Here is a 26,564-nt window from a genome sequence, read left to right as displayed (position 1 = left end):
GGCTGTGGCACAGGCCTTCTCTCTCACTTTCTCTGGGGTGGAGGGGAGGTGAGAAGAGTTAGATTTGCAAAGTAGCGCCTTTCCTGAGTTGCTTGGCTGCATTTTGAAAAAAAACTCTTTAGACTGACATCATAGGAAAGTTGGGCAGTTGCTGTTAGGGGACTGTTTCAAATCCAGTAATTTTCAAAAATGTAAATTTCTAGATGAGCCCTGCGAAACTGCAAATTTGTAGGCATTGGAGAGGGAGCAGATTGATGAGTATGTGCAAAGTATCTTTACTAATCTCCAACTTACAGTTGATAGTACAAAAATAAAGTTGAAGTAATTAACATTTAAAAAATCGAAGTAAGTTAATTACTTAATGTTATGACATGGTAGGAAGCTCAGCCATATGAAATTAAAGTGGTGCTGGAAAAGCACAGCGGGTCAGGCAGCCGAGGAGAAGGAAAATCGATGTTTCGGGCAAAACCTCTTCATCGGCTCTTCATGATGAAGGGCTTTTGTCCGACATGTCAATTTTCCTGCTCCTCAGATGTTGCCTGACCTGCTGTGCTTTTTCAGCACCACTCTAATCTCCAGCAGTACCCACTGCTGCCGCACAGAATGCCCAGTCTATCACGTGCAGGAAGGCTCGGTCACTTCTTGTCACCTATGAAAACCTACATGCAGAAAATCTCATTGGTTGCACAAACTTTAACTCTGAGTTTCAAAGCTCCCGTGTGTGGCCATGCAGAAAGATGTATGGTCAGACCACATTCTAGCAGCAATAAGGCACAGAGGGAATAGGTGACCACCAGACAGTCCAAGAAAAGAGGCAGGTAGGGCAGGCGTCCATGGAGGGTCCATGTGTTCAGCAGTTTTTCATTTGGGATATTGGTGAAAGAGTGAATCCTGATAGAGTGCGGTAAGAGGGAAGTTTGTGACAACATGGTTGCTGAACTGTATAGGAGGGGAGGGAGAAGACTGTAGTGGCAGTGATGATAGGGAATTCTAAGGCAATGGATAGGCATTTAGTTGGCAAGTAATGACTCCAGGATGTTTGTTGTCTCATTGAGGTCCAAATGTCAGAAGGTGGCTGCAGAGAATTTTTCTGGGTGAGGGTGAACAGCCAAAGGTCATGGTCGATATTGGCGCATTAAGTTGGATTGGAGATATGGTCCCACAACCAAAATTTAGGGAGCTAGGGAGAAAATTAGCAAGCAGGACTTAGAAAGTGTAATCTCTGGATAGCTCCCAGGGCTGTGTGCAAGTGAGTGCAGATATAGGAACATGAGAAAAGTGAGTGTGCAGCTGGAAAAATGGCATCGAACGCTTCATATTCCTGGGACACTGGAACTGCCTCTGAGGGAGATGGCATCTTTCAAGGGTGGATAGGTTACAACTGAACAGAGCTTGGACCATGTTTCTGTTGGGGGGGATTTGTTGATGTTATTGGGGAAGGTTTTAACTAGCTCAGTGGGTTGTGAGAATTTGGATAGAATATTGGAAAGTAATATCAGGGCGCAAAAAGGTGAGAAAGAGACAGCACTGAAAGAGAGATAACAAAGTTAGTGATAAAATCTAAATGCAAATGTGTGAATGCAGAGAGTCTAGTTAATAAGGCTGGGGAGTTCCAAACACACATTGCCTTGTGGGATTTTGAAGTTGTGGTGATAATAGAAATCTGGTGTAAGGAAGGTTGGGCTGCAAGTTAAATGCTCCTGGTTACAGATGTTGAGAACAGCTAGGAAATGATAAAATGGCAGAAGGGCAGTTTTTTCTTGTTAAGGAAAGCATTGCAGTACCAGAGAAAGGATGTTTCAGAGGACAGAATTGATTGGATGAGAGCTAAGGAATAAGAAGTATGCAATTACGTTTCTCCATGTAATGCATAGACCAACAGCTCATGGAAGGATACAGAGCAATAAATGTGTAAGGAAATTATTGAGTGTAAACATCATGGAGTCATTACAATAGGGAACTGTAGGTACCCATGTATGGACTGTAATATTGGTACTGCTAAAGACAGTAAGGAACAAGCGTTTTTACGTTGTGTCCAAACCAACAAGAAAGGAGGCACTGCTAGACCTGATTCTTGGGAATGAGGTGGGGAGTAGGTCAAGTGACAATGGGGGAGGCATTTAGATGTCAAGTCACTACGGCCCCAGAGCTGGGCTTCTCTCCCATTAGAGGCATGCAGCTGGTGGTGGTTTAACCCGAGGATCACGACATCTTAGGCAAGGGGAAACATCAAGGGGGAGGGTCCTGCATAGCAACCTCAGCCAGTGTGGGAATTGAACCCCCTGCTGTTGGCATCACTCTGTGTCACAAACTGGCTGACCAGTCAACTGAGCTAACTAGTTGAGAAGATAGCCCAAGTAATTAAAGACCAGTTAATTTAACTTCAGTGGTGGGGAAACTTGTTGAAGCAATTATTTAAGATAGAATTAATAGTCACGTGGGTAAAGGTGGGTTAATTTAGAAGGGGCAGCATGAATTTGTTCAAGGAGAATCATGCCTGACTAACTTGTTGAAGTTTAATTGAAGAGGTAATAGTGAGGATTGATGAGTTCGAAGACATTGATGTTGTGGATTTGGGCTGTCAAAAAGTATGACAAACTTGAGGCAAGTTATGGAGAGATGGTGTAAAATGAAGGGTACAATTCTAAAAGAGTGCAGGAGCAGAGAGGTCTGGATGTATATGTATATAAGTTATTAAAAATGCCAAACAGCTAGAGAAAACTGTTGGTAAAATCTATAGTATTCTTGCCTTAATTAATAGGGGCATAGGGGCACTTGAATTAGGAGGCCATGCTGAACATACAGGATGCTGGTTAGACCTGAACTGGAATATTGTGCAGTGTTCTGGGCAGTGCAGAACAGGTTGGATGTGAATGCATTGGAGAGAGGCCAGAAGAGATTTCCAAGATTGGTTCCAGGGATGATAAACTTCAGTTCAAAGGATAGATTGGAGAACTTTTTTTCTCTTGAGAGGAGAAGGCTCAGAGGACATGATCTCGAAGTTTTCAAAATCATGCAGGGACTCAACAGAATAGTTAGAGAGAAAGTGTTCCCAATCAAAAATGGATGAAGAACCTGGAGGTGCAGATTTAATGTGTTTTGGAAAAGAAGCAAATACAAAATTTGAAAAATCTTCTTCATGCAGTGAGTAGTTAGGATCTGGAAGGCACAGCCTGGAAGTTTGGTAGAGACTGATGCAGTGTAGACATTCAAGAAGGCATTCAGTGATTGTTTAAATGGAAACAATGTGCAGGATTATGGGGAGCAGTGAGGAGATTAGGTTAAAATGCTCAGAGAGCTGTTGCAGACTCCAAGAGGTCCCATGACTTCCTTCTGTGCTGCAACAATTCTGTGATTTAGATCATTAGAGCCTGAGAAAAATAGAGGAAGTGGTTCAACTAATAAAGCATCTACTGTGGTGAGTAGGGGGAAGAAGAAAATCAATGCTGGATGATTAGTCAGAGATATGTGAATAAAAGAAGTGAGACAACGGAATCAGAAGGCTGGGAATTGTCTGGCAAGTGGTTCACCTTCGGACTCTTTGAATCTTTTATACTATCTATAAGCCACAAATCGCAAGCCAGATGGAGTACTCTTCCCTTAACTGGATGAACCCAGCTCCAACAGCACTCAAGCTTGACTCCATTCAGGACAAAGCAGTGACTTGATTGACAAGCCTGTGTTGTCCTAAGATACAGTGTTGTAACTTGCGCAGGCTTTATCAACAGCGGCTTGCAAACTTTCAAAGTCTACCAATTAGATAGATGAAGGCAGCAGAGGAAAGGGAACACCATTACCTGAAGTTGACTTCCAAGCTGTATGTCGTACAGACTGAGGGAATATGTTATCATTCCTTCACTGTTATTGGGTCAATCTCCAGGAACCCCTCCTCCTTAATAGCTTTGTTGGCACGAACAGCATCACAGACTGCAGCGGTTCAAGAAGGCAGCTCATCAGCACCACCTTCTCGAAGGGCATTTAGAGATGGTCCATAAATGAAGGCTGCTATTGATGGTTACACACCACCTGACTGAATGCTGAAAGGCAAAATCTGTATGTTTTCTTTTGTCTGCCAATCTTTACAGTCTAATGTCGGTGATAATGGGCTACACACAAAATTGCACAAACTCCATGAATAAGATATTTTCCAATTATGTGAATAAATTGCTCTTCTAAATTTTTCCTCTATATTTGAGCAACTTTGTTAACTTTTTGTGGAAAACAAAGTTGCAAGCTCTCTCACAAGTATTTGAAGCAGATATTCTGACGAAGAGCTGGCCTTAGGGAGATGGTTCAGTCTGATCTTGCATCAGTAGATTTTCAGGATGAGTGACAGATTAACTGATAACTGGAAGGGTATATCCTCTTTTTGGCAAAAAACAGATTCTTTTAACATTAAATAAATTAGTTGAAAGCACACTGCCCGATGAAATTTTTAACTTTCATATTTTGTCAGCAGGAAGGGAAGGCTGCTGGCGAGCAAGAGTATCTGTTCTCGTTATGATTTAGGTCTTCATTCCTTTTTCTTCAAAAGAATGTTTCTTGGGTACATTCAGGTTTTAATTATGATAAGTTGTGTTTTTTTGCAGATAGCTGGAAAAGATTCAAACTCTTAGTCACAAAGTAGAGTCGAAGATAGACAATCTTTCCTCAGCAAGTTTTCCACTGCTGTGATCTATTTGCTGTTATTGGGTGCATCCAATTGCAAAAGACAATGCTCATGCCAAATGCACAGCCAGAGATCAGGCTGTGAGCACATCACACTGTGAGCTGGTAACAGAGAGAGGTTGGGCAAAGCTAAAACAGACATTTCACAGGGTGGAATAACACAGGAATTAGAATTCACTGGCCAAGCCATTCAGAGTTTGTGTGTTCTGACTTCAGATTTATATTTGCACTAATAATTGCAGATTTGCAATTATTGGATCAGAAGTGATTATCAGTCCCTTCTCCATCCACACTTCACTGGTGTAGTTGAGCTGATGGAAAATTTGCCAATAAATTAGTTTGTGTTTGACACGTTAGCAGTAGAAAAACAGCAGCAAGTGCATTGTAGTTCAAGCAGAATGTACTGAAAGGGCTGGTCATAGAGTGAGGTAAGGATGTAATCAAACGCATTGATCCAGAATGCTAACTTGACGAGAGCAGAACTTAAAATGGGGAGGATGGAGGTGTTTGATGTGACTATGTAATGAGATTCAAAGCTAAGTCAATAAAAGTGTGATTCTTAAACTTAAATAATATGCACAATTCCTAAAGCATGTGGGGGTTGTGAGGATTATGTACTAACCCGAGCCTTTGATAGTTAGATGTCAGAAATCGTTTGTGTAACCATTTGTCTGAAAGCATAGTTCACAACGAATCAGAAGTTGTATAGTTTCAGAAATTCTGTTGCAGTGGCTTACATATAAAAGGCAGGGAGAGTTCCACATGCCTAGTCTATCTTGAGATATTATGGGAGGTTAGGCACCAAAGTATTTATCTTCATACGGGCTACAGGGTTTGGAAAGTATGACAATTTTGGACAAGTATCGCTGAAGTAGAGGTTCATTCTAATTGTATGGAAATCTCATCCTAATCTATTTGTGTGGTAAATTCTGATTTAATCAATGAACATTTCTGACAGTGAGTTGGGTACAGGATGAAGAAATTTTATGGTGATCAAGATGTAGAAGGCACAGGGCCAGTTATTCCTGACTTGAATGATCACAAAAAAAAGAGTAATTGCAACTGTGTGACTCCTTTATCAAGAAAAAGCACATATTGTGTGGAACATTCTATAGTGAGTAGTTGGAATAGAATGAAATAACATTCAATTCAAATTAGTCATTTTGTTAATTTCTCTGAAGTGGGAAATCGTTTCGGTCTTATAATGAGCACCCTCACTAATGCTACTTGCTACCTGGCTTTGCGTAGACTCAATGATATGGTTTAACTGCACCCTTTTGCTAAGTATAACTTCTTTCACATTGGGTGTGCAAAACAAAAATGAAGTTGCTATGAACTGGTCAGTGGAGGACAAATGCAATTAAAAGAAAATGAAGTTGCAAGCTGCTTCTCTGTAATTGCTTGGTACTTTCAGATCTGTTCATTGGTGCCTAGCTGCTTAGTTCTGGGTTATCACTGCATTGTTTATAAACTTTCTAATCATCCTGTTCAATGAATTTATTTCATCATTGTTGGTGGGTGACTCTTCGGAGGGTTGGTGTGGACTTGTTGAGCCTAGTGGCCTGTTTCCACACTTGTAGGGATTCTATTCTATTCTATACCTCTGGAGCAGATGGGATCTGAACCTCAGCCTATGGTTCAGAGGTATGGACAGTACCAATGCAGCGCAGGGGTATCCTGTCACAGCATTGTCACTGTTTAATTATTGGCAGCACTCTCATTCTGTTACTCAGAGGGTGTACTATCTAATCAAATCCAATAGCATATGATTTCACTTTATTCTAAGCAATGTTCCCTCCAGTTTGCCTTATTGTGTACTGTCCATTCATTGGACAGGATTCCCTTGGCTTGCACAGATGGCTGAGCAGCTGAGAGGCACCATTGGCTGTAAGTATTCAGGGAGTGTGAGCAATGTTGTCTGATTGAAATTCTGAAGCACTTCCTAGTCAGTAGCAATGAGTATTATCTGTTTGCTATGATAATTCATTCTATGCCCTGATCTATGCTTTAAAAAATAAATCAACAGATAGGTAGTGGATAAAATATTCCTGGTCTTTAGTCCATGTCCATTTATATTTGGAAAAGTATGGGCTTATCAGTGAAAGGCAACATGGCTTTGTGTGGGGTAGATCATGCTTTACCAACTTAATAGAGTTCTTTTGAGGAAGTGATCAAGTTGATAGTTGTTGATGTCGTATACATGGACTTTAAGAAAGCATTTGACAGAATTCCTCATGGTAAACTAATGGAGAAAGTGCAGTCACATGGTGTGTATGATGTTCTAGCCTGATGGATAAAGAACTGGTTGAGCAACAGGACAGAGTAGTAGTTGAAGGGAGTTTCTCAAAATGGAGAAAGGTGATCAGTGGTGTTACACAGGGATCAGTGTTGGGGCTACTGTTGTTGTTATATACATAACTGATCTGGAAGAGGTCTTTGTTGGTCTGACCGGTAAGTTTGCAGATGACACAAAGATTGGTGGAGTAGCAGAATGCAGAGGGTACTGTCAAAGAACACAGGAGAATTTAGATAGACTGGAGAGTTGGGTGGAGAAGTGGCAGATGGAGTTCAATCTAGGCAAATGTGAGGTGATGCGTCTTGGGAAATCTAATTCTCGAGCCAGGTATACTGTAAACAGAATAGTCTGAGGAAAAGTTGATGAGCAGAGAGATCTGGGAGTTCAGGTCCATTGTCCCCTGAAGATGGCTGCACTGGTGGATAGAGTGGTCAAGAAGGCATATGGTATGCTTGCCTTTATTTGACGGGGTATTGAGTATAAGAGCTGGCAGGTCATGTTAAAATTGTACAAGATATTAGTTTGGCCACATTTAGAATATTGTGTACCGTTCTGGTCATCACATTACCAAAAGGATGTGGACTCTTTGGAGAGGGTGCAGAGAAGGTTTACGAGGGTATTGCCTGGTATGGAAGGTGCTAGCTATGAAGAGAGGTTGAGTAGGTTAGGATTGTTTTCATTAGAAAAAAGGAGATTGAGGGGGGACCTGATTGAGGTCTACAAAATCATGAAGAATATAGGCAGAGTAGATCGAGATAAGCTTTTTTCCCAGGGTCAGGGATTCGATAACGAGAGGCCGCACTTTCAAGATGAGAGATGAAAAGTTTATGGGGGATATACGTGACAAGTACTTTACACAGAGGGTGGTAGGTGCCTGGAACACATTGCCGCAAAGGTAGTAGAGGCAGGCACGGTAGATTCATTTAAGGTGCGTCTAGCCAGATGCATGAATAGGTGGGGAGCAGAGGGATACAGATCCTTAGGAATTGGGTGATAGGTTTAGACAGTGGATTTGGATCATCTCAGGCTTGGAGGGCCGAAGGGCCTATTCCTGGTCTGTAAATTTTTCTGTTCTTTGTGTGAGGAGTGCAGCAGTATTGAGGGATGGCATACTGTATTTTGTACAGTTGGGGAAAATGGGTTGAAAGAGCTCTTGGGGATAGTGGTGGCTAAAAAGGGGCAGCATTGGAGTTGTTTGGGCAGTGGTTGGGAGAGGGTTCATGGGAATAGTAATGACAGCTCACGAGGTTTTAGAGAGAAAAGCAGAATAACTGCATTTATGCCAATGCACCTTCTCTGATATGTCAGGTTGTCTTCAATCACAAGCTTTGGGATCTTAAGTTGAAGTAATGCCATTTTTTCTTTACTCTTTATTCATTTATGGGAAGAAGGCCTTGCTGTGCCAGCAGCATTTATTGCCCATCCCTAAATCCCAGAGGGCTGTTCAGAGTCAACCACATTGCTATGGGTCTGGAGTCACATGTAGGCCAGACCAGGTAAGGATGGCAGTTTCTTTCACTGAAGGACATTAGTGAACCAAATGCGTTTTACCAATAATTGATAATGAATGTGTGGTCATCATTAGACTCTTAATTTCCAGATTTAAAAAAAACAATTTCATATTCCACCATCTACTGTGGCAGGATTTGAACCCAGGTCCCCAGAAGATTATCTGGGTCTCTGGATTAGCAGTGCAGTGATAATATCACTAGGCCATTTCCTCCCCTTTGGAGGTAGTTAGCATAATTTAAAGCTACCACTTTCTGCTTAAATGATCATGTTTGGGTAAAAAGCAAATGACCTATCTGTTCTGCTGTTTTTTTGGCTGTTCAATTGATGCTTTCTTCTGACCAGTTCACTGGCCATTGGAATGGTTTTTCCTGACTTGTGCCATCAGAATTCCACATAAAATGTTGAACATAGCTTTAAGCTGTTGCTAAATCTTTAAAAGGTTTCTGTCGCCTTTTCTTACAACAGAAAAACCCATCTCTGATATGTTCACAGTAAATCTCTTGTGTAATTTCTCTCTCACCTTGAGAACCTTCCCAAACAAAGATGCATAAACCAATAGTTTAGAAATCACTGACCTGTAAAGGCAGGTTCACAGGGCTCACTATGATGAGGGCAGTTTAGAAAAAGTGAAACTACTGAGTTGCAATGGGGAAGGAAGATGCCTTGAGTTGCAAATTGCTACAACACCTTAATCAAAATGAAAATGCTGTTTTTCTCATTTACTTGTGATGCACTATCCTCTGTCTGCCTTTGAACATATGTAGTTAAAAGACATTTTGGATTGGGCTCTATTATCAAAATTGTAGTGAATGTAACAGTGCTCACCATTTATGCGCATAGTCTGGTTATGTACTTGCAGAATTAAATTCAGAAATGTAAAAGTTGCTTTATGAGATGTAGCGGTCTAATGTAAACTGTGCAGACACATTATCTCTGTTTTTAGTTCCTCATTCAAATGATTGAACTATGCTAATGTTGCAGCTATGGACTTGGTGCAAGTCAAATGCAGTAGTTAAGTTTGTTACTCTGCATACCCTTTAAATGGTTTGCGAAGTTTTAATTACAGCCAAGGACACCTATCAGACACTGAAAATTAACTTTCTAAATGCTTTTTATTATTATCGGAGATTTAAAAGAAAGCAACCTTTCTTAAAATCATTTTTATTTGGATTGTGAGAAAGAGAGAGCAATTCTTTTTTTCTTTCTTTCCTTCTCTTTATTTCACTTCTGTATCTGATTTAACGTTAAATCATTCACTCTTTTACAGTTTCAAATTCAGGTTGGGGAGTAGGGCAGTTATTTGTCCTGTTCATATAGGTCCCAGATGCCATGTAGAGTGTGTCAGGCCATTTTCATGGCTTATTGACAGCAACATGCTGTGCTAAACCCAGTGGGCACGTGCAAGTCTAACAAATAGCTGCCCCTAACACCGGCTTTCAGTCTGTGGCATTTTTTCGAAGAACAGCCCCAAATATGGCCGACAGAGTAGTTTATTTTGAAATGTTTTATTTGTGTCTTCTGCCTTCACACAATGAGCATGCTGCATTTGATTAAAAGAAAAAGTCTCACCTAGATAAATTAGCTATGAAGCTGATCACAGTAAAACATCATTTGACAAGTCAGTTGTGCTGCAAGGCATTCCCACTGTGGGGACTTAAGGTAATCAATTTATGAGCTACAGTCAAGTATCAGCCATCTTAATCTAAAGTGTCAATTTGTTCAGTTAGAAGCACTTCTGTCTCTTGAATTAAGAAAGTTGTGGGTTCAAGCCACACTCCAGGATTTCAGTGCAAAATCTGCTTGACTCACAGTCCCTCAGTATGGCACGAGTTGTATTGCTGGAGGTGCCATAATTCTAATGAGATGCTAAACCATCTGCTTTTCTGCTTTTTCTTTCTTCCCAGAGTCATTCTGGTATCCTGGGCAACATTCTTCCCTCATATTACATTAAAAGCAAGTTCAAGAATGCACATGTATTCACAAGCTCTTTGTCATGTCATCACGATATCCCAAAGTACAGAGCTTAATATAAAAATCACAAATTAACTGGTTATTCATCATAGTGATGTTTGTAGGACTTGCTCTGTACAAAGTCCCACTGTGATAAATTGGATTGCAAAAGCTGGTTTGCTGATATACCAGCAGCATTGATTGCACTACCAATTAATGGTGATGTCCATTGAGATGTTTGAGAAATATAGTTATTTTCAATCTGTAGTATTTCCTTGCTTTGTAGCTCTAAAATTGGATTGCCTTTGTATTAAAAAAATTGTTTTGCTTTAATCGTTTTAAAGCAAATGTCTGAAGATCTGTACATTGTTTGTTGACAATATTGTTAGGGTACAGTTTTATACTGCTCTTCAATCATAGATATTCCTTTTCCAATAATTGTTTTTTTTAACCCTCAGTGGAGTGACTTTATATCTGTTATACAGTGTTAGCAATTATACATAGCTTCTACTTCAGACTGCAAGAGTAATATTTTCCATGAGTGTTTGAAATTATAGGTCTTTTACAGTACATTTAAACTTCACACTTAGCACATTCTGGCACTGCATTTTAACCCATGGGTGTTGAAATAAAACTCTGTGCAATTAACCAGGTCTCTTAAACTGTCAACATCAACAACTTAGCAGTCCTAGTTCTTGAGTTGTAGTCTATGACCAGTGTCAATTTGCAATCATTTATTTATAATTATGCCAACTTCACTTTGAAGCGTGTGGAGAAATCAACTGGAAGTTCCCTTTTAATTAGATAAATGATCCAGTTTATCATCTGACTCATTGGTACCACTGTACAGTAAAGCACTAAATAACACCAGTGGTTTAATTTTTACTTGGATATGTTCAACGCGGACACTTTATGTGCACTCTGCATTCTGATTTTCCAGCTTCTCATCCCCTTCAAGAGTACAAAGAAGAGAGATATATAATGGATGTATCTGTACATTGTGTCCACTACAAAGAATATAATTTATTGGTTAGTTTATATACATGTGGCATAACTGAAGCGTAACCAATAATTTTAATTGTGATATTTGATGGCTATATTTGTAGTTGTTTAAGTGGTCTGAAACTGATGCTTCTGAATCTTAGGGTGTAGAATACATCCTATACATATATGAATCCACCAGGACCACGTGAGGAGTGTCTCATGACTCCCCCTTTTCATCTGATTTCAACAGGATTTTTAAAAAAAAATCCATCTACACTAGCTAATTCTGAGTGTTTAATAGATTTTCTACTATAATCATAAAATAATATATTTTCTTTTGAGTTTAGCAAGGAAAGAGGTCAACTTTCCCATACTTAAAACCAGCCAAAGCAAAATATGCTTGATTGAAATAAGTGTTTTTGGCTCTGTTTAAAGTTCGCCCTAGAATTTTTTTCGACCTGTAAATTTGTTGAATATGAGCAAGAGGCAAATTCTCAGGAGCAATGCTGGATCCATTTTCTGTCTCACTTTCTTACCCCTTTCTCTCACTTGTGTGCGCTCACATACATATACACATACACACTTGAAGTTTGCATATACAAATAGACTATCCAAATTAGAGTTCTTAAAAGAAGAGTGATATAGTCAGTCATAACAAATATTTGTATCACACATCTATCATACATGATTCAAAGCATAGTTCACCAAAGAATGAAGGGGCCAGTTTTCACAGTTTTCCTTGTGAAAGAAAGGAATTTTATTACTTAATAATTCCATGAGAGAAATAGAGAAAAGTGTGTCATGGAATAATCACAATCACAGGCAATACCTTTAAAAGTATGAGTGCCTGTTACAGACCATGAGAATAAAGGTTACATAATTCAAGACTCCTGAGTGTTCTTGAGGTGTCATCAGTTGAGACCACAATTATTTACTTCTTGACTTGTTCTCCTCATAAGTCAAGATGTCTGTAGATGTATTTGTAGTCTCAGTGCATGGTTGTTGCCCAATTTACTTTTCTACAGGACATTATATTGCATAATAATTCCAAGAAGCAGGGACAAGGGGAGTAAAAGAGTCATTTAGTTTTTGTGTACAAATCCATTTCTCCTTCTCTCTTTGCCTTGTAGTTTAAAAGCATCTCTCAAAGTAAAGATCAATTTGTATTCCTGAGTCTAGCTCCCCTGTCTTCCCAAGTTGGCTACGTAGTAGACAATTCTTGCATTCTGAATATGTAAAATTATCATACAAGTGTATGAAAATTGAAAGGCAAGATGCAAATGTCTTGATGTTGGTACAGTTGCTTAGTTGCCTAAGTAGATTAAAATAGTAATTTAAATGTGGATGCCTTCATTTATTCTAATGGTTCTCTTGTTGCTTACCTCAATCAGTGGACAACTGTAGCTTTTTTCGGTACAAACATCTTTATTTGTAAAAAGCATTTTCTTCCCTTAGAAGTCTTGGGTACAACAGTCAGATGAAGGAAGTTAAATTTTGATAGTTCAAGTTTACCACTAACAAAAGAAAATACAGCAAGACATGTGGTAATATCTAATTGATGTAAATTGCACTATTTATGTAGTTTCTTGTAGAATTAGGAGTAAGGCCAATTTTTGTTCTTTTAACTGAAATACATGAGAACAGTGATTTATCTTTTCTGGTTCTTTGTTTATTCTGTGTTGATGAGTTAACTTGGCAATGGTGTTCTCAGGCTAATGAGTGCTTTGTTTTATTTCTGCACTGATTTTTACTAAATATTTGTTCATTGAATGGAATAATGTGGTTACAGTATTACTTTAACCAGTACAATTCCGCATCTGCCTGATTGAAGTAAGTGTTTCTGGCTCTGTTTAAAATTCGCCCTAGAATTTTTTTTCGACCTGTAAATCTGTTGAACATGAGCAAGAAGCAAATTCTCAGGAGCAGTGCTGGATTTATGCATCAGTATTTACACACTAATTTGACTTGGATCTTCCAGTTTATGGAAACTGTTTTCAGTTGTGTGCAAATTGATATCCACTGATTTAGCAATACCCTTGCATATGTTTGGAGTTTGCCCTGAGCTGTAAATGTAGTCCCATAAACCATTGACTACAGTGGTTTACAGGATATCTTGGGGCCTCTTGGTTCAAGGCCATGGTATGTGTCTGGCCTCATAAAGTAACACCTTTCTTTTCTTCATGGAGCCAAGTATACACACAAAAAATACAAGGCAAGATTGCCTTGAGTGAAATAGTACAAGCTCATCTTTGGTTACAGATTGCTCCATATCCAACATGATCCACACAACAATTTACAGTTTTTCCAGTGTCTACATTACATGTGAACCAGTTTGTTAATCCCAGAGAGTGAATTTAACAAAATTGGAACAGTGTGTATATAAAAGTGGTCTTGGCTGTGTTTTATGCATCTTGGCTACTTATAGTACAGAAGCTGCTGGTAATGTCAACTTTCTCTTTTTTTTTGATTCCGTGCCATGAAAGGAGAGTTTTCATGTGAGGGATAAACACTAAATGAAACACGATAAATTTCTTAATGTAACTTTTAACTATGTGCTAATTTTAATTTGATTAATGTGATTTCTAGACTGGACCTTGTTCTTTTAAAAACGTTGCTGCACTCAGTAAACACTGGTTGGTTAAATCCAGCCCTGTAGGTTAATGAGGGTAAAATTAGTGGTTTATTGATCATTGATATTTTGTGATTAAATAAATTGTCTCTAAATTGACAAACAAAGTCTCCTTGTTTCAGCAAAACATGTAAAGCAATATGAATACAAAATACAAATGTACAGATATTGGTATAATGTCAGTAGGAATTCAGAAACCTTGCACAGTGATTTTTGGACGGCTGCTTCAGTTCTTGCCTGAGAAGTTAAAACTGGCTGCTGTTTGAATATTAATGTGCTCTGACTGAAATGCTTTATTCCTTCACAGCTGATTTATACTATCTGTCAATTATTTACAGATCCAGTGGTTGTGTGGAAGTTCCCAAAGGATTTCAGAGACCAGGTTTGAAACATGATTAACTTTTTGTTTTAATTTAATACGGTTTCCTGTGACAAGATAGGGATGAATGAAGTCAATGAGCAGACCTCCTCGAAATAACCCGTAGCAATTGTAGTACAGGCACCATTATACTTGATTAATGATAGGTCACTTATTTTAATATTTATTTGAGTCTTGGAATTCTATTGTTCTTCTCAGCACCCTTATTTTATCTCCATATGAAGGTGGTTCCTGATCAGAAAAAAAAATGTAATTGCTGAGCCTGGAAAACAAATTATAATGCTCTTCGAAATGTAATTCAGTCAATCTCATTGCAGTAAGTTGCTTTGTCATTCGAAATACACCAAATATTATTAGTTGAAACAGCAACAGTTAACTTGCTCCTCCCAGCTGGATAGCTCATATTAACTGGTGATGTTGGGTAGGGAACAGGAATAGGTCACACCTGTCACCCAGGTTGCCTCTCAAAAATCAATGTATCTTTGTTTTAAGCTCAACAGCTTCTTGATGGACAACGTTCCAGATTAACCAGTACCCTTTGTATCAAGTGCTTGTTGACACCACTCTTGGACCTAGATCTTATTTGAAGGCTGGGGTCCCTTGTTTTGGACTTCTCATCAGAGAAAATAGCTTTTCTGTATCTGTCCTATCAATTCCTTTCAGACATCATCATCATCATCATCTCAGTTGGTTTACCCTTTACCTTAGAGTAAAAAATGAGGTCTGCAGATGCTGGAGATCACAGCTGCAAATGTGTTGCTGGTCAAAGCACAGCAGGTTAGGCAGCATCTCAGGAATAGAGAATTCGACGTTTCGAGCTTTCCTTCGACTGACTGAACTGGTCCTCACCCTGAATAACTTTATTCCTGATGAAGGGCTTATGCTCGAAACGTCGAATTCTCTATTCCTGAGATGCTGCCTAACCTGCTGTGCTTTGACCAGCAACACATTTGCAGCTTACCCTTTACCTTACTGTACTTGAGGGAAGACAAGCACAATCTGGGCAACATATTCTCAAAATATAACTCCAATATATGAAACTCTTCTGCATCCACTCCAAGGCCAACATAACTTTCCGGAGATATGCCCAGAGTTCTAGACCTCACTGCAGATTTGACCTGATCAGAGTATTTTCCATAACAGGAATATAACGTCTAGCTATTCGCCTTTCAATTACATATAGACGATTAGACATTCATCTAATCTTTTAAATTACTCATTGAAGAAACTTCTAGATATGTACAATGATTTTGTATGTAGGGATTATGTACAATATAAATTAATGGCTTAGATGGTGAAAGTGAATATTCAATAGCCAAGTTTGCAGATGACACAAACATAGATGGGAAGGCGAGTGGTGAGGATAACACAAAGTGTCTATGGAGTGGTAGAGACATGTTAAGCAAGTGGACAAAAACTTGGCAGGTGGAATATAATGTGAAGAAATGCAAGGTTATACACTTTGGCAGGAAGAATGAAGGAACTGAAGGTTATTTAAATGGAGAAAGTCTGAAGAAAGCTACAAAACAGATGGATTTGGGGGGGTCCTCATCCGCAAAACACAAACATGCTAGTATCCAAGTTCAGCAGGTAATAAGGAAGGCAAGTGGAATGTTGGCCTTTATTTCAAAGGGATTGGAGTATACAAATAGGGAGGTTTTGTAAAACTATGTAAACACTGGTCTGTGACTGCACTCGAATATTGTGAACAGTTTTGGACCTCTTACATATGGAATGATACACTCCCAATGCAGAATGTTCAGTAGGCTGATACCAGGTATAGAGGGACTGTCTTATGTGAAGAGGTTGAGTCATTTAGGAATGAGAGACAACCTTAATGAAACAACAAAATTACTTGGGGTTTTGATAGGGTAAATGAGGAAATGTTGTTTCAACTTGTGGGAGAATCTAGGACTGGAGAGCATCATTTCAGAATAAGGGGTTGCACATTTAAGACAGAGATGAGGAAAAGTTTCTTTTCTCTAAGGGAAATGGATCTCTGGAATTCTTTACTGAACAGGGCTGTAGAGGCCGAATCCTGAAGTATCTTCAAGGCTGAAATGGACAGATTTTTCATCCGTGGAGGAATCATGGGTTGTGGGAAAAGCAGGAAAGTGGAGATGAGAATTGTTGACTCGGCCATGATCTCTTCGAATGAGAGCACACGCAATGGGCTGACTGATCTACTTCTGCTCGTATGTCTTATGCCCTTATGGTTCACTACCAAAATGGTTTAACTAGGGTGCTGCCTGAACATCATTTACAGATAAAATAGGCATCAACATGTTATTTTTGAGGGCATGTGACTTTTACTTAAGGGCTACTTGTAGTTCCCAAGAATCAAAAATTTGCTTTTCAAGGGTTTCTTTTTCATTCTCAACAACTCCATTATTCGTTGGTTGGAGTGGGGTAGTAACATTATGTTCTGCATTTGTGTTGCCAAATGGGGCACAGAAGCAGGATTAGAAGAACTCGTCGCTGTCATCAATAATCATCCTCCCTCCATTAAGCTTAAAGCCACAAAGTATAAGAAAAGTGTTAATTTTCTCAAAACAACAGCATTTAAATTGGCACAAGATCACACGCTCACAAGTTGGCATCATAAAGTTTTTCAAAATAACATGCACATCTACACACAAGAAACCATTGTAAACACACATCTTTGCAAAAACTAGAGAGACCACATCTAATGCATTTCCATTACAAATGCTCAATGCTGGTAGGTTTTAACCAGCCACCCCTTTCTTACCTTCCTTACTGCATCGCAGATCCCAATCTTGGATTTGAATTTAACAATTGGCACACGTTACATTACAATAACAACCAACGTATTTTTCTTGAACTTATGCAGCCTACATTCATTTTTCAAAGATTGCAAGTTCAGTAACTTCAAGTTTCCTGAATCTTACTTAGCTGAGTATTCATTAGACTGGTTAAAATGTGTTCCGGCTGTTTTTCAGCCTCCTCTCCCCCTCTTTCCCCTTACACTATCTCTCTTCCATATCTTGCTGACTTTTGCTCCCCCTCCCTCTCTCTCTCTCTCTCTCTCTCTCTCTCTTCCCCATCTCCTCCATCCCTTTGCAGATTGCCTTGAGTATCCTTGCTTGGACACTCTTTACAAATCCCTCCACCCCTCACGAGTGAGCTTGGCAGTATTAAGTATGGAGAGACGCAGCCGGTGATTGGAAAAGCAGTTCCTCTGAGAGTCCTTCGGCTCCTGCCAGGCCACTGTTTTCCTTAATTGGTTGACACTGAAGAGTGTTTTCTCATGGGTGCTTTGTGGGCTATCAGAGTGCCTTATATTTCAAACACTGAAATACGAGTACAGGTTAACATGGAAACATATATTGTCAGGAGTTTTATATCCTTCAATTCATTCAAAAAATATTTTATCTTTTTATATTCTTGTTGATAAGGTCGATATTTACATTAACTAACCCACCATTGCTTATAATTTAAACCTGAATATATGGAGAAAGGTCACTTTTAGTAAGTGTGTTGATGCCAGTTGCAACGTGCCCCAATATGAGCCGTTGATAGAGATAACAACAACTTGGAAATAAAGGTGCAATGTTATTGTATGTTGGCCTAAACAACACTGTGAAGTGTAATTAATATTGTCTGTGCAAGCAGTCAAATGATTTTTTTATCACATTTAATGGAGAAAGATTCAAACCGTTTAGGGAAGCAAAAGTCTGCAGCAGGTTTTTAGTTATGAGCAAGCTTCTGCTTGTGTTTTTTTTGTGTAAAAGGTATTGTTATCAATGCAAGCACACTGAACCTCATTTTGTGCTGGAGGCTATGTTCTGACTGCACTTCATGCACACCCTCATTGCTCTTGTTATTCCAAAGTCCAGTTGGCTTCCTGGGGTCCACAGAATTCATTTTTACAAAGGAAAAATTACCACTTTAATGCCATCTTTTGAGGTCTTTTGGTATCCCTATTTGCTTTGACGTGTTCAAGCTTTTTATGAGGTGAAATCACAATTGTAATTTTAACAGTGCAATGATGTCGCTGCTGTTCTGCTTTGTATTCAGTTAGCTACCTGTCCCTGCCTGCACCACCTCTGTTTAGAGACAGTATCTGTCTGTCTGTCTCTCTTTCTCTCCCTCTTGCGTGCTGTCATTGTCTTCCCCCATTCTGTTTCCCTTCATCCTCTCTATCTCTCTCACACTCGTTCGTTCTCTCTCCCTCTCCATCTCATTCATTTTCTCTCTCTCCTTCTTGTTCATTCTCTCTTTCTACCCCTCTTGTTCATTCTCTCTGTCACTTTCTCTCTTGCTCTCCATCTCTCATTCTCACTCTTCTTGCCCAACCTCCCACTCCCACCCAAATCTCTCTCATTCAAAACCATTCGAAAGTGGCCTCAAGACCTTGGACAGCACTTTTGTTCCCCTTTTAGCCAGCTCCCTGACAATGGACCTGTAAAACTTTCAGCGGTGCTTCTTTCCACATAATGAACATCACGGAAATGTCATCCTTCCCTGTTTTTTTTTGAGGCATTCCTGCGAGGAACCTGTAGTATTCAGCAACATTTCAGAAATATCTAACATTTCGATATTATTTTCAGCTTCTGCTTTTCTAATCACGTAACCTCACATGTTAATGTTGTATTTAACATCGAAACCATAGCAAGATTGGGGATATGACCAAACACTTGAAATCAATCAATCCATTCGATTTTTTTGCAAGTTTTGAAATGTGAAGTAAACAAATAAACCTTTGTGATAGGAACAAGATGCTGAATAGGTTTTGTTGTGAAGGTGTGAGTGTACTGTACCTTTAAGAAAGTTAAAAGCTAGCTGAACTACCTTAAAGCACCAAGTGTTCTCAACAAGATACAATATAACATGTAGTCCAGCTACTGGGATAACCAGGGTAGCTGGTTGGCTGGAGACAAAAAACAAATTTGTGTTGGGCCAATCTATTTAAATAATACCCCCCCCCCAAAAATACCAAGCTCCAATCAAGTTTGAATTGAGTATATAGGCAATCTTAAAACCCAATGACACAATCTGATGCTTTGGGGGTCCAAGACCGGGGAGAATTGAACAGTTGAGAAGAGAATTGCCACAAAACCAACAGATGTAGACTGCTAGTCAGAACTGTCTGAGAGGTACCTGTCTAGAGAAGGTGTTTACACAGAGAGCAACATTGACACTGACCTGGAGAGCAAATCTGTAAACGGAAGTTTGGACAGCTGGCTGGTTTTGAAATTTGAATTTTTCAGTAAATCTAACTCGGTTGGGGCGGTGGGGGAATGCGGTTTAATCAGACTGGTATTATAGAAGGGAGAGTAAATGATGGGTTAGAGGAAAGAGTTGTAAATAGTTGTTAATAATGTTGTGTTATATTTATAAGAAATAATGTTGTTTACTTTAAATAGTTTTCGGCCTCTCAAATTTTCACAAATTACTGTATGGGATAAATCTTTTCTGTGTTGCTGATTTAAATTAAGCAGGAGGGTTTATCCTTGTCAAAACAGTTTGCTGTGAAAAGTATTCCAAGTTTTAACCATAGGTGAATGTTGTTCTCAGGTGAAGAGATGGCTTGGGATTTGAAACTAGGCAGGTTGATGATCTTTCGCAAGCACTGGTTCAGCCTGAGTGGTAGGGAAGTAGCACTTAGGCCAGAGGATGAAATCGCTGTCTCTTTTTTTCACTTGCTAATCAGTTGAAGGAATTGTTGATATATTTATGACTGAATGAACTGGTATCCCTGTAGCTTGAGGATCTAGGCAAGCAGCTGTCAGATGGAACCAACAGTTAGCGTACTGAAAGGAGGAACTGAAACCCCACTTTCAGAAAATGACAGAGATGTAGCATGCATGTGAAGCTGTTCACTGGGCTGAGGATTCATCCCTAAACAGCTCTGTGACAGCTTGAGAGCAAGGTATGAGGTACTGTCTGCCGAAAGAGTTGTGGGAGTTGGGACCACTGGCAGTACGTTCAACTGAGTTCTGTGGCAGTTTTCAAGAGAATGGCATGGTCAACCATATCAAACACTGAAGACATGAAGAATAATGCCTTGTAGTAAGATAGGGTGTCATGTAGTTCCTCATTCACAGCAGGACTATTGCTGCAGGTTGGCAGAGGTTTGAACAGGGATTTTCGAGAGAGTTGATACTGAACTTAGAGGCAGCGCACAAGGTCAGAGATGTGAACATAAGTAAAGACTTGTGTGGTTGAGTTTTAGATGTTTCCTTCCCCACCCTCCATGCCTGTCAATGGCCCTTGCCCTCCACAAATCCCATCCTCCAATGCCCCAACTCCTCCTACTGAACACCCTCCAAGACCCTCTTCCTGTTCCTTCATGACTGTCCCTTCGCCTCTCTGTGGCGGCTGATCCTTGTAATTGTAATTTAAAAATGAAAACTCCAAATATACAAAAGGCTCGCATGATTCCAATTTGTACACAGCAGAATAATGATGGTTGGGGTATTACATTTTCTAAGTAACCATGCAACAATTATATGCACGGTTTCAGCAATTTTGCATGGCAGTGATTGTATTACATTCCACACCTCCCAGTCTGTTTAGTTGCTTATAACCTCTGGAGTTGCAGCAGATTGTCATTTGGAAAAGAACACTCTTCGTTTCTAAAGTGAGGAGATCTAACATGTTTGATTCTGTGCTAGAATCTAAACACAATCTATCTGTGCAGTCCAGAAGCTAGGTTTCTGAATTCCTTTGCCAGGTTTGTTTCCATGCTCACATGACCTAAGCTGCCTCATCCTTGGACACATTTTCTGTCAGCCTCATCGATACACTTCCTCTGCACTTGCATGTTGAATGATAATTGCAGCAGTTGCATATTGTTTCACACTAAGGGGGCCTTGCACTGACCTTTTTTTTTTCCAACCTGCATTTTAAATGGTCTCTTTTCTTCCTTTCTGCTCATTTTTGGTGACAGCTGTATTGCCCTTAAAAAGCCCTCAGTAGGTTACTCCGAGCAATGGCGGGCAGTTCACTGAGTGTGCCTTCTCGGTGCCCACCTTGGCACTGTCATTTGACAGAAAATGAAAAAAAAAGATGTGTATTCAATTTGCTGAATGGTGTTTGACCAAGTATTTACAAACTGTTTGTTGAAAACAGTCTTGCATCTTGCCTTCAGTTTCACACTTAGCTCAGCAAAATTACAAGCTCTTGACCAACACTGCTGCTTTCCTTCGAAGGCATTCATTCAAATGTTGATAATAATCTGCATTTGTCACGATCAACTTGTTGGGAGTCCGTAAACTTGGCTGCGGCTCACTGTCACCACTGTCTCAGCTGGGTCACCCAGGTGAACATAGGCTCAACGCTGCTTCAATATCTCATTAAGTGTGAAGACTGTTTTCTTTATAGGTGAGGCATGGAGCATAATATGAGGTAACATCAATTCACGCTTGCGATTTTGGTGTGTCTGTTTGGAATTGGTGGGGGAGGCTTAACTGGTGGAAGGTGGAAAAAACAGCGAAATAAATAAATGAAGGCATTCCTTGGATGAGATTACACGTTCTGAGGATTTGTGTACAGATGGCTTGGCCCCTGGCTCAACAGCATAAAAGGCCTATTCAGTTTGCTCATGATTAGGATTATTTTTTTCATGTTTTTGTTGGGCTACTGCGGTAGTTGAAGAATTCTAAGTTAGCTAGCATATGGCAGCAGCAACCCTCTGTACCGCTGGCTCTTTTGTTTATCTCGTTATTGTTGCGCTGTTTAATAACAGTTGTAGGCCATAGTTTGGGGCAAAGGGGTTAGTCCACCCTAGGGAGGTGAAGGAGCAGCAGAATTGTGGATTATGGAAATATGAATTGATTGAATAAGAATTGCTGCTGCTGTAGAATGGGGCTCAAAGGAAGACAGACTGGGAGCTGGCAGCAGCACTGGAATATGATGTGAAAATGACTGGTATAATACTGTGAAGTCTTGGACATTCACAGCTGCTGTCATTGGGAGCAAAAGCATATATTTAGCTCATCAGAAAAAAAAGGCTTAAAGGGACAAATAGAGCAGACAGATGGAAGTGAATCTATTCCCTTTAGTCTTTTTTGCAGCTACTTTGGTTTGTACGTTTGATTTTTTTTTGCTGTGCTAGTTCAGATGTTTCTTGCACTTTTGATATCATAATTATTAAAACATAATCTAACTTGTGCAAGTGTAGAATTTTACATTGTAATTTTGTTTGCCTGAACATTGTCTAAAATGGGATATCTACATCTCTGTGTTTCAACAAATTTTACATCAAATTAAGAGTTTTGATTGTGTCTTCTCTGACATGTTAATAAAAGCAATTTACGCATTTGATTCTGCTTCAAGCTTTTCTATCCATTGGACTAACAAATGTAATTTCCCGAGTCTAAGCTAGTTTCACTGAATCAAGCCAATTTAATTTCCAGCCAGCATTTGAAACTGCCTTCATGTGTGTGGCTCCTGATACTGCTTTTAAGCTGAATTATAACAGGGAAAGCAAAAAAAAATCAAATTATAGAAATGAGTAGGACTGATTAAACTGGTTTTTATAGGCAAGCCTTGCGGATTGATTTCAGTATCATCACACAGCTTTTCAATACCTTATCATTCTGAAAATAAATGAAGTTTGCAGCAAGAAAATCCAAGTCATTTTCAAATTTGAATTGTATATTTAAGCATAGAGACTTCTTTTATCCCTGCTGTTCATGATTTTCTTTACTGTTTAGATTACTTAGTGTGGAAACAGGCCCTTCGGCCCAACAGGTCCACACCGACCCTCTGAAGAGCAACCCACCCAGACCCATTCCCCTACACCTAACACTACGGGCAATTTACCTGTAGTGGCCAATTCACCCAACCTGCACATTTTTGGACTGTGGGAGGAAACCAGAACACCCAGAGGAAACCCACGCAGACACGGGGAGAATGTGCAAACTCCACACAGACTGTTGCCTGAGGCGGGAATTAAACCCGGGTCTCTGGCGCTGTGAGGCAGCAGTGCTAACCACTGTGCCACCGTGTTCTTGCTGTTAATCTTCTAGAACTAGTTGGACTGCATTTCAATGAGTATGTATCGTCTGCTTGGCATCTCATCAGAGTGTCATGGCTGATGATGACAAAAAAGGGTAGATTCTTTGAACAGCATCTTCCAAATCCAAAACTACTACCATCTAGAAGGACAAGGGCGGCAGATACAAGGGAATGTCATCTCCTTGCAAGTTCGCCTCCAAGCCATTTACCATCCTGACTTGGAAATATATTGCTGCCCCTTCATTACCACTGTCTTAAAATCCTGGAACTCTTTCCCATTCAGTTCTGTGGGTGTTCCTCAACTGAAGTCTGCAGACGTTTAAGAGGTCAGCTCGGCACCATCATCTCAAGTACAATTATGGATGGGCAAGAAATGCTGGCCCTGCCAGAGATGCCCACATACATGAATCATTTAAAAAAAAACTGGTCAACTTGGCTTGTCCCATACAACTGCAATAGCTCGTGTATTACAATGTAAACACTCTTCATCATGCCTGAAAGTTACATCATCAGCTGGTAAAGGTGAATGAAAAAACTAACCTCTGACCAATTCCTTTCTTGAACCCTTTACCTGATGACATCATATTCTAGGAGAGCAGCCTAACCCTAATAAATTTTATGCTGTATTAACATTTTCGATGAAGTGATCTCTGTTCTGGCCAAAAAGAAATCAGGCTTATCTTTGAAGAAATTTAGTGGTTGGTGCATAATGTTTTTCCACAGGTCCTTTCCTTGTGGAGTAGAGAACCATCTCCCATCATTAGTTCTAACTTTACCCCACCTAAAATTGTGATCCACTTGTCCTTTCTAGCCAAACCTGGACATTAATCTTGTGTGTCATCCCTGCAAATGCTTATATTACAGAGCCTCAACATGTCAGGAGATATAAACTGAACAATATTCTACTGAGGCCTATGTACAGCTGTCTTTCATCTTCAAGAAAACGTTCCGATCCATATCCACAAAACCCTGATTTGCTCTGGCCACCATCACCTCATTATAAGATAATCATTGGGTTAGATAGGGTGGACAGTGAGAGTCTTTTTCCTCAGTTGATGATGGCTAGCACGAGGGGACATTGCTGTAAATTGAGGGACAGAAATAGGACAGATGTCAGAAGTAGTTTCTTTACTCAGAGTAGTAGGGGCGTGGAATGCTTTACCTGCAACAGTAGTAGACTCTCTATGTTTAAGGGCATATAACTAATCATTGGATAATCATATGGATGAAAATGAAATAGTGTAGGATAGATAGGCTTCAGATTGGTTCCACAGGCAGCGAGGAGTAAATGGTTGTATTACGCTATAATGTTCTATGGTCATAAATCATTATGCACCAGAAAATTCAAGTCTGTTTTGCTTCCACTGACTACAGTACTCCTTTTGTAAGCAATCATTTGTATTTAGTGTTTGCTGAGTCAGCAAATATAACATTGCTCTTGTCTAAGTTAAAACATGTTTTTTTCTTGCGTTCTTTTAAACAATAGTGGCTGAATGCCTTTATACATCTGAATCAGTTTGTAAAATTTGATCAGCAATAACAGTCCCAATGCTCTCGTATAATTTTGTATAGTTTGCTAATTTGGAGATTGTTGCCCAAACAATTATTTTCAATGAAAGAGCTAGATTTGCAATGATGTGGAGATGTCAGTGTTGGAATAGGGTGGAAGAAATCCGAAGTCACACTATACCAGGTTATAGTCCAACAGGTTTATTTGAAATCGCAAGCTTTCAGAGCCTAGCCCTATTCATCAGATGAAGTGAGAGAGAAGCACACAGATACAGAATGAAGCACACAGATACAGAATTTATAGGCAGAGAGATCAAAAGATCATACAAATAGTGTGAGTGGAGAGTTGAATAATAAGTTTCGGCAGGTGATGAAAAGTGTTGGACGATGTGAGTAAAGTGTCAGCAGCTGAGTAACCAGCAAAGGGATTACCAATAATCCAATTAATGAAGCAGAGAGATAATTACAAAAAAATAAAAATAAAGTAGTGGAGGGAATAACATGATAGGTATAAGAACCGCATGTTGAGGGTCTAACCAATGTAACAAGTAATCCAAAACTGTAATTAAAGTAGCAAGGTTATAACAATTCATCAAGGTGATAGTGGCAAAACAGGACAGGGAGGAGGACTTTACAGATACAGAACAGTGTGGCGGGGTCGCGTGTAGTGCGACATGAACCCAAGATATCAGAAGCTGAAATCACATAAGAGAAGCATTAGAGGTCATGACCTGTATGATTCATCTCATATTTGCTTCTCTGCAAAGATATGCATATATTTTACTGAGCTTAGACAAGGAAAGTCTTGCTTTCATTAGACTGCTTGTCCAATCTCTTCATTGAGGACCAAATTAACACTACATTCCTGCAATAGGCAGAGGGTAGGAGAAAAGTTCGCATGAGAGGATTCTCATTGAGGAGACTGAACAAATCTGGACTATATTTTCTGTGTTAAGTAAAATATTTGAATGTCTTTGTGCAGAGGCAATAATGAGATAAATCAGTCTAATATAGGTAATGAAATCTAATACTTCTACACTGCATTCACATTCTATCTTGGATTCCATTCTGACAAATTACTTCCCTAAGAGAACATGTTGTGCAAATGCCTCTTAATTCCCAAAGGTGATTGAATAAAACTTGAGAATATCTATCTCCACATATGCAAGTGAAGCCAGCTGCCCCCAGTTGAAAACTAGTTACTCTTTGACTTTATCAAAAACCATCTCTGTCCTTATGTATTCCTTAAAAAAGTATTACGGAGCTATTTTAGGAGAAAACTGATCCACTGTGGTATGAGTAAACTTGGAGGTTTTTTCGGGTGTGTTTTCACATGTCTTAAGTTATATTTCACTGGCATAAATTCAAGATTTTTCTGTCTTTAATGGAAAGCTATCAGCATGAGATGAATGAAAGCACTTGCCAGTTCTACCACCTGTAGCATTGAGCCAGTCACTATTGCATGGTTGTAATTTGCTTAGAAACTGTTGTTGGATTCTCAGAGGACCTCCGTTCACAGTATGCACTATTAAACACTGCGAGAGATGAAAATAGCTGTAATCATATCTAACATTGGTGCATGCAAATAAAACTGTTACTTTCTGTTGAGTAGCTTAGGAATTATTAATATCCCACAAGGAATTCACAGCATT

At 39.5% G+C, this 26,564-nt stretch overlaps 1 protein-coding gene across 3 annotated transcripts in view; it reads left to right on the top strand.

Annotated features, from left to right (window-relative positions):
* Positions 1-26,564, top strand: part of dennd1b (DENN/MADD domain containing 1B) — a 289,551-nt gene that overhangs the window by 81,280 nt on the left and 181,707 nt on the right. For all 3 annotated transcript variants that reach the window (XR_009645036.1, XM_060830181.1, XM_060830180.1), the window contains exon 3: positions 14,378-14,421. Coding sequence is in view for 2 of the 3 variants with exons in the window: in XM_060830181.1 (XP_060686164.1) it covers positions 14,378-14,421 (44 nt within the window). In the remaining variant the exon portion in view is untranslated. The remainder of the gene's footprint in view (positions 1-14,377; positions 14,422-26,564) is intronic.

This window comes from Hemiscyllium ocellatum, chromosome 9 (assembly GCF_020745735.1).
Source record: "Hemiscyllium ocellatum isolate sHemOce1 chromosome 9, sHemOce1.pat.X.cur, whole genome shotgun sequence".
NCBI classification, from domain to species: Eukaryota; Metazoa; Chordata; class Chondrichthyes; order Orectolobiformes; family Hemiscylliidae; genus Hemiscyllium; species Hemiscyllium ocellatum.
This window is presented reverse-complemented; position numbering and strand designations above follow the sequence as displayed.